Source organism: Ictalurus punctatus, chromosome 21, assembly GCF_001660625.3.
Source record: "Ictalurus punctatus breed USDA103 chromosome 21, Coco_2.0, whole genome shotgun sequence".
Taxonomy (NCBI): domain Eukaryota; kingdom Metazoa; phylum Chordata; class Actinopteri; order Siluriformes; family Ictaluridae; genus Ictalurus; species Ictalurus punctatus.
This window is the reverse complement of record NC_030436.2, coordinates 3,468,244-3,480,000: the sequence shown is the minus strand read 5'-3', so window position 1 is coordinate 3,480,000 and position 11,757 is coordinate 3,468,244. Positions and strand designations below refer to the sequence as shown.

The window sequence follows — 11,757 nt, the reverse complement described above, 5'->3', positions numbered from 1 at the left end:
GACTACACGCTCAAGTAAAGGCAACCCTGAGAAAATCTGAACTCTCACACTCACGGATTGACCTAACAAAGGTCTCATTCACGGGGGGAAAGAAGCCGATACGGAACCATAAATACTCTGCCCCCTTTAGAAAAATGGATTCCCACATCCGTCAGCACATGGGAACGAGTCGTCCGGACTCGAAGTTCGACGAGACAACGTGCACTTTAAAGTCGACTTTGAATCCGACATCAAACGAGGACGCGTAACTGTTTAAAATCATAGACAGACGCCTGCTGTGGTTCGTTCTCAATGATCATGACTAGACAGCCTTCACAGCGAGAACTCCAAAGGGTCCTTCTCTCCAGGGGGGGGTCAAGAGTAGCGGATATTTGGAACACGCTTACACGTCATTTAATGCGACCGCGATTCCAAAAAAGTTGGGACGCCGTGTAAAATGTGAAATGAAAACCGAATGCAGCGATTTAGCAAATCTCACAAACCCGTACGTTCTTCACAATACGGACATGGAAAACCCATCGAATGTTTAAACTGGGGAAATGTACCGTTTTAAGAAAAAAAAAATAAGGTAATTTTGAATTCCATAGCCGCGACACGTCTCAAAAAAGTTGGGACGGGACGACAAAAGGCTGGAAAAGTAAAAAGAGTTGTTAAAAAGAAACAGCTGGAGGAACATTTTGCAACTAATTAGATTAACTGGCAACAGGACAGTAACATGACTGGGTATGAAGAGTATCTTAGAGACGCAGAGACTTGCAGAAGTAAAGATGGGATGGAATCTGGATGGAAGCAGATGTTGCTCTAAAACCTGTATATACCTTTCAGCATTGATGTTGTCTTTCCAGATGTGTAAGCTGTGCATTAGATAAACATGTGTCCTCTGTTGTTGCCTGTAGCTTTTTTCAGCTTCGCTTGCGGTCTAAAATAAAACATGCTCTGTCTGAAAAGTCCCTTGAGATAGCCATTCATGCCTTTATAACCTCGTGTTTGAATTACTGCAATTCTTTGTATTTCTAAGTCCCAGGTAGCGCGACTTCAACCGGTTCAAAATGCTGCAGCCAAATTTCTCAAGAACGGTCGTAAATATGATCGTGCCACTCCCACTTTGCGAGCTCTCCATTGGCTTCCAGTCCAATTTAGGATTGACTTTTAAAATTCTTCCATTTGGGTACAAATGGTTACATAACCTTGCTCCTAACTACCGGTCTGATCTATAGTGTCCCTACAACCCTCCCAGAAGTTTCAGTTCTGGTAACCTTAACTTATTAACAGAGGAGATGGAGCCTTTTCTGAGGTGGGGCCTAGATTGTGGAATAGCTTGCCAGTGCAACTTCGAGTAGCTAAAAATTGATCAGTTTACTCACTTTATCAGTTTTTAAATCACTTCTGAAAACGTATTTGTTTTCCTTAGCTTTTAACATGTTAATTGTCGCTACTTATGTTTTCAAATTTTGTTTTTGTTTATCCTGCTCATGTACAGCACTTTGGTCAGTCTTGAGGCTGTTTTAAACGTGCTGTTATAAATAAACGAACTGAACTGAACTGTTTTGAACGCAGTGCCACCTGAGGGCCTGAAGATCACGGGTTTGCGGTATCGATTTTCACCCTCGTCCCTTGTGAGATTTCTCCAGATTTCTCAGAATCGTTTGATGATATTATGTCCTGAAGATGATGAGAGATTCATAGTCTTCACAATTTTACGTTGAGGAACATTATTCTGAAATCGTTCCACAAATTGTAGATTGGTGCAGATTGGTGAACCTCTGCCCATCTTTACTTCTGAAAGACTCTGCCTCTTTAAGATACTCTTTTTATACCAAATCATGTTGCCAATTAACCTCCAGCCTTTTGTTGCCCCCGTCCCAAGTTTTTTGAGACGCGTTGATGCCATCAGATTCAAAATGACATTCATTCATTTTCTGAACCACTTATCCTACACAGGGTCATGGAGAGCCTGGAGCCTATCCCAGGTAACCCGGGATAACCTATAGCAGGGCACAATTACACACACTACGGACAATTTGGAAATGCCAATCAGACTATAACGCACGTCTTTGGACTGGCGAAGGAAACCAGAATACTCGGAGGAAATACTTTAAGATTTCACTCGCCCCTCTGAAGTCTGAGGGCGTTTTTGGGCGCTGGAGAAGCTTTGACATGCCTTGACATTTGTGCTTGTAAACATATTAATGGCTAACGTCTGATTACACTGTATTCAGCACAAACAGGGCTACAATAATATGTCAGCAGAATGTATGTACATGTTTATATTTTTGAGAACTTCTATGCATTACAAACATTTTAAGTCACTGGTATAAGGCCATATAACACATACTACACATTGTCCACATGACTTTTGAGAACTGGATCTTGTGGCCTCGAGTTTCTGCTACAAAACGATGTGAAAACCATTCTGATCTCCCATTCATACAAAACCATATAGTCATTTAACTTCTGTAAGACACTTGTGGTGTCAGGAAGGCTGTACGCGTGGTGGTCGCGAATCATCACGAATAGAATATCGATGTGATTCACACCTGAGGAGATGAAGACCCCTCCCCTGGGCCTATCGGTGAGGAATGTGAAGACTGTCGAAGAATGAATGTGAGGAGACTTAATGATCGAATGTGCTGCCTGTGGCTTATTCACAAAATCAAGTTGAAGTTCAAAGAAATAATCGGAGTCTATCCTTTTCCTTACATAAAGACTCTACTTGAAAACGTCAGACGTACACCGCCGTTCGAAAGTTTTAGATCGGTAAGATTTTCAAGTCTCCGCTCCTCACCAAGGCTGCGTTTATTTGATCCATAATACAGTAAAAGCCGTGATATTGTGAAATATATTTTACAATTTAAAATAAGTGTTTTCTATTCGAAGAAACTGTCAAATCAAATTAAAGCTGAATTTTCAGCATCATTTCGCCATTCTTCAGTGTCACGTGATCCTTCAGGAATCATTCTAATATGCTGATTTGCTGCTCAACATACATTTATTATTATTATTATTATTATTAGTGTCCAGTGCACACAGGGTGAGACGAGAGTATTACAGAAGGTGGATGGTTTGTGATTGGATGGATATGATTCTGACCATTCAGACAGTGGCGGCTTGGCGGTTAAGGCTCTGGGTTACTGATCAGAAGGTCAGAGTTCAAGTCCCAGCACTGCCAAGCTGCCACTGTTGGGCCCTTGAGCAAGGCCCTTAACCCTCTCTGCTCCACGGGTGCTGTATCGTGGCTGACCCTGCACTCTGACCCCAGCTTCCTAACATCCTGGGGTATGCGAAGAAAAGAATTTCACTGTGCATATGTACATGTGACCAATAAAGACGCATAGATCGCTTAAGCGCATTACCGTATGAATAGCGCGCTCTGATCACATCACCGATAATCAGCCGAGCCAGGAGACACTGTGCGTCTCTTTAATTTCACACAGATTACATCGCAGGAGAATATGTGAATTATTTCATTTAAAACATTACACACGTCAAGCTTTCTTTAGACATACGCTTCATGTTCGGGTGATGAGTATTCGGCGAGTTTCAGTGCATTTTTGTGACGTGTTTCAGAAAGATTCTCGCGGAGACAGAGACAGTTTATTTTCTCTTTCTTTTACAAAAGCCCATGTTTTTTTGTTGTTATTGTGAGTGTGCAACAATAAAAGTAGACCCTTTGAGTTTAAGAGTATTTGAAGTTGTTTCCGCCGTCACGAGGAAAAAAAAAAAATCCAGCAGGGTCGTCGAACCCCAGAGGGTCAAAATGAAAAACGAAGGCCACATGGACATGGCTGTAAATGCCATGCCACACATTTCTAACATTTCTGCCCTCGTTCCTCCGTCACATTACACATTCCATTGTTTGCAAATAGGTCTCTTTTTTAAGGTCTCTGAACACATTGTCGCGACCGGCAGAGTGCCGGCGCACATAAGAAGGAAATCGCTCCTTCTCCAACTGCCGCACCGGCACGACGTGGGCAGCCTCCTGCCGAACATTCCGCCAGCCGGAAGGACCGCCGCGGCAGGGCGGGGCTGACGCGACTCCGGCCAGCGATTGGCGGATCCAACAGGGAAGTCCCACCACTCAGGCGACGGTGGAGGAGGATAAAAGGGCGCGCTTCCGGCTGGGAAGGGGGAGGAGAATATCGTAGCGTCAAGACGGACGCCGTGCGTGTTTGCAGCGATGTGCAATCTCCGATCACGACGGTAACCTCACGCCCCACGCTAATCTCTCTCTCTCTCCCTCTCTTCAGAAGGCACAAGCACGGACGAGACCGCCGGATAGTGAGAGTCGCACACACGGAGGACGCCGGCCCGGGAAAACCCCCCGCCCCGCCTCGGGAATCCCGCCTCCGCCACGAGTAGACTCCGCCGGCCGCCACGCCTCCACAAAACCCCGCGCTTATCCACTTATAACCCATTCACTTCACCCTAGCCACAATAAACCACCGCTTACAACCATCCTTCTGTCTCCTGTGGGTCTGTACGCCGCCCTTCCCCGGGCTAATTCCTCACAACTGGTGGAGGATGCAGGCATAGTACATACCCGCCTACCACACAAAAAAAAAAAAAAAAAAAAAAAAAAAAAAATAATAATTTTATAAATAAACGCGTTAGAGAGAGGAAAAAAAAAAAAAAAAAGGAGCCCCCCCAAAATGGACCGCACCCTGCAATACCTGCTGGAGGCCAGCCTCCAGCAGCACGCTGTGACACAGCAGCTCGCCGAGAGCCTTCAGGTCGCCATACAGACACTGATCGCCATGAGGACTGAGGCCCCCGCCGCCTCCGTGCCTCTCCCCGACGCAAGCAGTGAGATCCGCCGCCTACTACCCCCCCTCGGCCCCGAAGAGGACCTCGAGGCGTACTTCGAAGCCTTCGAGAGTATCGCCCGCCGGGAGGGGTGGGACCGTGAAGATTGGCCACGCGCCCTTGGCCCACTACTCACGGGAGAGGCCCGAACAGCCTACTATGCCCTCGAGCCGGAGGAGGCCGCAGACTACCTGGCGATGAAGGAGGGAGTCCTGGCATGGTGTGGCCGAACCCCTGGCCAGGCAGCTACTGAATTCCATCGCTGGGTTTATCGACCAGGTGCCCGACCACGGTGCCAGATGAGCGCCCTCATCCGGATCACCAAACGATGGCTCCGGCCGGATCGGCATACCGCCTCAGAGGTGGCAGAGAAAGTGGCGGTCGACCGTTTCCTGAGGGCGCTACCACGGGCAGAGAGACAGGCTGTGGGGGCACACGCCACAACTACGCCCCAGGAACTCCTGACTGTCCTGGAGCGAACCTTGGCCACCCTAGAGCTCGACCCCGGGGAGCAGCAGCACCTCGATCGGCCCCTCGGTGCCCAGGGCCCCCGGTCCGACCGCCAGACCCGGCCCTGCACCTGGAGGAACCCCCAGAGGGCGCCCACTTGTGAACACCCCCGAAATGAGTCCATGCCTACAGAGCCGGAGAGGGAAGCCGCCTGGCTGCTGACAAAACCATGGCTCGCAGGCTGCGCCCTCCATCAGCGGCAACCGCCGGAGGCGCCCTCTTTGACGGTGTGGGTCGAAGGGAAACCGGTAACCGCCCTACTGGACACCGGGAGCACGGTGACCCTCGCCCAGCCCTCCATCCTGCCTGACGGACGCCGCCCAAGCGGGACGCTCACCATGACCTGCGTCCATGGGGACACCCGGGAAGTCCCCGCAGCCGAGGTCCAGATCCGGGGCGAAGCCGGCACCTGGCCCCTTCAGGTCGGAATCATCCCCAAACTCCCCGTGCCCCTCCTCCTGGGACGAGACTGGCCCGGATTCCGGGTGGTACCGAGAGCCGGGCCCCGGAGATCGCGGCGACGTGTGAAGGGGCAAGCAAGGATTGACAGGGTGGGCCCCATCGTCCGGGAGGCTGGCCTGACAGCGAACCCAAAGAAATGCCACCCAGGGCTGACGGAAGCCCAGTACCTGGGATACCGTATCGGACGGGGAATGCTGAAGCCCCAACTAAAGAAGATCGAGGCTGTGAAGGACTATCCGCGTCCGACATCAAAAAACCAGGTACGTGCCTTCTTGGGATTGGCGGGCTACTACCGCAGGTTCGTGCCTAACTTTTCTGCTGTAGCCTCTCCCCTCTCAGACCTTACAAAGAAGGGCCAGCCAGACCAGGTGAGGTGGACAGCCGATGCAGAAAGGGCCTTCCAGGCCCTAAAAGAAGCCCTCACCGACACCCTCTGGGCCCACCACCGAGCGGCAGTAGGCTCGGAGCTGAGGGGGGGGTACTGTCGCGACCGGCAGAGTGCCGGCGCACATAAGAAGGAAATCGCTCCTTCTCCAACTGCCGCACCGGCACGACGTGGGCAGCCTCCTGCCGAACATTCCGCCAGCCGGAAGGACCGCCGCGGCAGGGCGGGGCTGACGCGACTCCGGCCAGCGATTGGCGGATCCAACGGGGAAGTCCCACCACTCAGGCGACGGTGGAGGAGGATAAAAGGGCGCGCTTCCGGCTGGGAAGGGGGAGGAGAATATCGTAGCGTCAAGACGGACGCCGTGCGTGTTTGCAGCGATGTGCAATCTCCGATCACGACGGTAACCTCACGCCCCACGCTAATCTCTCTCTCTCTCCCTCTCTTCAGAAGGCACAAGCGCGGACGAGACCGCCGGATAGTGAGAGTCGCACACACGGAGGACGCCGGCCCGGGAAAACCCCCCGCCCCGCCTCGGGAATCCCGCCTCCGCCACGAGTAGACTCCGCCGGCCGCCACGCCTCCACAAAACCCCGCGCTTATCCACTTATAACCCATTCACTTCACCCTAGCCACAATAAACCACCGCTTACAACCATCCTTCTGTCTCCTGTGGGTCTGTACGCCGCCCTTCCCCGGGCTAATTCCTCACAACATTTACCATAAACGGTGATTAGTATGTCCACTTCAGCTCGAGTTCACAAAGTTTCTAAATGTGTAAACGATATTATCCTCTTTTTTCCCCCCTAATGGTCTCATCTATACTCATGTCAGAGTTAAGGATCTTCCAGTGGACTTACTTTCTCTCATCTTTAATCACGGATTTGTCAGAGTCCTTATGAAATGCTGGTCTCTCTAATATATCTAATGATTTTTCAGACACGTGTATTTATAATGATATTTATGCGCTGTGATGAATATCGGTCTTAGAGAAATGAGGAAGACAACAAGGAAGGAGGAAGACTCACCTCAGCAGCCTGTGTCTCCTGATGCAGCAGGGTCAGACCCGTCAAATCCTCCAGGAAGGAGTGAGACGAGTTGAACACCTTGGACAAAAACTGGAATCCTTCACGCTCGTAATGGTCCAGGACCTGTGAATGAAAATGAATTCATATTTAGACTAAATGAATTATTAGGCTGTATTAGGTGATGTTTCGCTATATACACAGTGCCGCCCAGTAATATTGGCACCCTTGGTAAATATGAGCAAAGGCGGCTGTGACCAATTGTCTTTATTATTTAACCTTTTGATCTTTTGTTAAAATAAAATAAAATAATAATCACAAAAGTACTCTGCTCTCATGGATATCAAACAAGTGCAAAAACACAGGTTGATCCCCCCAAAATTCTATCTTTGTTAAATATAGGTGTGCAAGAATTATTGGCACCCCTATGAATTCATATGAGAAAAATATATTTGAAGTTTATTCCCATTGATTTTCTAGTTTTTTAGTACTCCTGGGTGACTAGGAACAGGAAATTGTTCAACAATGACTTCCTGTGTTACAGGGTATAAATACGAGGTAACACATAGGCCAGATTCCTTTAGCCATTCACAACAATGGGTAAGACCAAGGAATGTAGCCGTGATGTGCTGCAAAAGGTTGTTGAGCTTCACACAATGGGAAGTGTCTATAAGAAAATAGCACAAGCATTGTAAATGTCCATTTCCACCACCAGGGCAATAATTAAGAAGTTCCAGTCAACTGGAAATGTTATGAATCGACCTGGAATTGGACGTGTGTCTATATCGTCTCAACGCACTGTGAAGAGGACGGTTCGAGTGGACAAAAAATCTCCAAGGATCACAGCTGGAGAATTGCAGATGTTAGTTGTGTCTTGGGGTCAGAAAGTCTCCAAAACTACAATCTGAAGTCTCATACATCAGCACAAGTTGTTTGGAAGGGTTTCAAGAAAAAAGCCTCTACTCTCATCCAAAAACAAACTCGAGTGTCTTCAGTGTGCCAGACACTACTGGAACTTCAAATGGGATCAGGTTCTATGGTCAGATGAAACCAAAATAGAGCTTTTTGGCGATAAACACCAGAGGTGATTTTGGAGCACACAGAGACGTAGCCATATGGAAAAGTACCTCATGCCCACGGGTAAATATCATACAGGTATATGTCAAATATAATGTAAATAATGTCATTTGTAAATCAGAGACAGAAAAGTATTGAGCAACCTGTGCAAAACTGTTGATTCTTCTTTGAGAGAATGCTAAACTTCAGTATTATGTATGAGGAGTACAGTCTGTATAAACAAGCATCCAGGGACACTGGGGCTTTAAACATACCACAGTGAGTTTAAAATTACAGAAACCTAGATATAGTAAGACAGAGAGACGGGTCGACAGAGGGATAATATCTAGATGCCTAAAAAGCTGGGCAGACAGACAGGAAGACAGAAGGATAGTTTTCAGGAGAGTCAGACAGCTAGATAACAGCTGGACAGACAGCTAGACAGAAAACCGGACAGACTGGTGGGTAAACAGACAGAGTCATCGCAATAGACAGATGGCTAGACAGATAGACAAGTAGACAGAGGGACAGTTCACTTAATTGGATAGGTTTCACAGCTAGATAGACAGACTTCTACACAGACAAACTGATGGGTAGACTGCAGGACAGTTATCTCGATTGATAAACAGCTAGTACACTGACAGACAGCTAGCCAGACAAATAAACAGACCTCTGGGTGGCCAGACAGACAGTTATTTAGATAGTCAGACAGCTAGAAAGACAGACAAGTAGACAACAAGACAGTTATTTCGGTAGATAGACAGCTACACAGAGAGATACAAATAGTTTAGGAAGTAGCTACATAGACAAAGGCAAGTAGACAGCTACAAAGACAGACAGCGATCGTAAAATAGTAAACGCATCATTCCGGGAGCTTAAGACAGAAACGGTGCAGGAATGAAGTGCAGCTGTGCATAGTAAAAAGGAGCAAAATGAAATAGAAGGGAAAGGTACATGACTAAAGGCAGACGTGTAGGACTGAGGCCCAGACATGGCCACTTTCTCCATTACACACTCTCCCTTATCACCGCACACCTTTCACAGCCTCACTCTGCAGAGAGATAGAGTTTCTGCGGGCTGTGATGAATAAGCAGCAGTGTGTGTGCGTGTGTGTGTGTGTGTGTGTGTTGAGCGGCAGAGTGGCGTCTGCTTTAAACGAGCCAGACACAGACGACTGACAGGGTGGAGTACACTTACGGTACCAAGTAGCATGGAATTAAACAACGACAACGTCCCCAATTCAGGGCAAACGTGACGTTTGGAGGTCTGGCAGCCAGTGCAGTAAGTCACGGAGCTGCGTATAACGCACTGAAGTGGCTTCACAGTGTTGTGAATTGCACAGCCTGCTTATTTTAGGAAACCGATCTTAAATTCAATAAAGGTATAATTATATGATGTCTATTAAGAAGCATTGAAGGAATGGTTTGGGTAAGAAAAAAAGAAAAAAAAAAAAAAGACATCACATGTACACATCTTCCCACGAAGCTCAAATGTATTTTTGGAGTAGTGCTATGGGACTAAGGTAGCTAACACAAAATGGAAGTCTCACACAGAGGCTTAAGTGCAGTGGATTTCGCTTTTAAAATATTTTATGACAGTTCCAAATGCTTATTCGACAATGGTTAACATAACACACACATGCAGTACATGTACACTGTTTTGTATAGTGATTACCCGATAATGGTGTTCATAAAAAGTGGAGAAGTCACCATTACGATTCCTCCATATGTAATCGCCCTAGACGTAAAACAAACCTGTCCCTTAGTAGGTTTAATCCCATTTTATTGGCTACTAGGTGTGATAGTAAGATACAGAAGTAGCCAAATGAGATTTCCGCCCGTTTCTGTTTGAAAGCCGGATAGCTCAACTCTGAGCTCAGGCACATTGAGGTGACGGCCAATAAAGTAGGAGGAGAAAAATCAAAATAAATCTAGCGTCATAAGGCAAGATGTGTGGTTACTAGATATTTTATTTCTTAAATGTTTAAATGAAAAAGTCTGAATAGCACCACTGCTTCTACTAGTGCACGAGAACGTTTAATTGCACAGAGATCATGGTTTTATTTATCACATTTCCTCATCTGCCCTGAAATTAATTCTTGGGTATCCTAAAATATTTTTGTCCCCAGAAATATCTCACTCAGATTCGTTGTGGTTTAAGACATAGTGAAACTTATTGTAATATGTAAACATGAACAAAACGCTGTCATTATGTGGGCAGCCATATTGGACAAGCAGAATCATTTTCTCCTTAGCATAACGTGTTATCATTATGCTTTCCAGGTCCTGCGTCCAGGATGTGAGCGACTTTGACAAGGGCCAGATTGTGATGGCTAGATGACCGGGTCAGAGCATCTCCAAAATGCCCAGTCTTGTGGGGTGTTCCCAGTATGCAGTGGTGAGTACCTACCAAAAGTGGTCCAAGGAAGATCGACTGGTGAGCCAGTGACAGGGTCATGGGCACCCAAGGCTCATTGCGCGAAGGCTAATCCGTCTGGTCCGATCCCACAGAAGAGCTACTGCAGCACAAATTGCTGAAAAAGTTAAAGCTGGCTATGATAGAAAGGTGTCAGAACACACAGTGCATCGCAGCTTTCTGCTTATGGGGCTGCGTAGCTGCAGACCGGTCAGAGTGGCCATGCTGACCCTTATCTACCACTAAAAGCGCCTACAATGGGCATGTGAACATCAGAACTGGACCATGGAGCAATGGAAGGAGGTGACCTGGTCTGATGAATCGTGTTTTCTTTTACATCGGGTGGAAAGCCAGGTGTGTGTGCATTACTTACCTGGGGAAGAAATGCCAAATACACCCCTTCATGGCAACAATATTCACTAATAGCAGTGGCCTCTTCCAGCAGGATAATGTGCCCTGCCACGCTGCAAAAATGGCTCAGGAATGGTTTGAGGAACATGACAAAGAGTTCAAGGTGTTGATGTTGATTTGCCTCCAAATTCCCCAGATCTCAATCCGATCGAGCGTCTGCGGGATGTCCTGGACAAACAAGTCAGATCCATGGAGGCTCCACCTCGCAACTTGCAGGACTAAAACGATCTGCTACTGACATCTTTGTGCCAGATACCACAGCACACCTTCAGAGGTCTTGTGGAGTCCATGCCTCGACGGGCCAGAGCTGTTTTGGCAGTACAAGGTGGACGAACCCAATAGGCAGGCGATTTTAATGTTCTTTCTAATCGGTGTAATTATTTGATATGTGTATTGCATATATTACAATGCACCTTGATGCAGAACTTACAGTGGAAACTACTTGCATCTTTGCAAGCTTTCCGAGTACCACCTCAACTTGCTCCTCTCAAATAATATGAGCAGTGACTCCACTCCGAGGCTCTACTGGATTGTCCAGCTCCTCACCATATCACGGAGAGTAAAATTTACACTTACATTCATGCCATTTGACAGATGTCCTTATCCAGAGTGACCTACATAAAAGCTCCGAAGTCTCTATCAATAAAAAACATCCTGATACTGGTTCTCCAGGTCACGGAGTAAGAGTAT

The 11,757-nt window shown here is 47.3% G+C and overlaps 1 protein-coding gene across 1 annotated transcript in view; it reads right to left on the bottom strand.

Moving 5' to 3' along the window:
- The window catches only part of atg7 (ATG7 autophagy related 7 homolog (S. cerevisiae)), a 115,126-nt gene that overhangs the window by 39,124 nt on the left and 64,245 nt on the right, over positions 1–11,757 (bottom strand). The window contains exon 19 of the mRNA XM_017450797.3: positions 7,189–7,311. Within this exon, the coding sequence (XP_017306286.1) occupies positions 7,189–7,311 (123 nt within the window). The remainder of the gene's footprint in view (positions 1–7,188; positions 7,312–11,757) is intronic.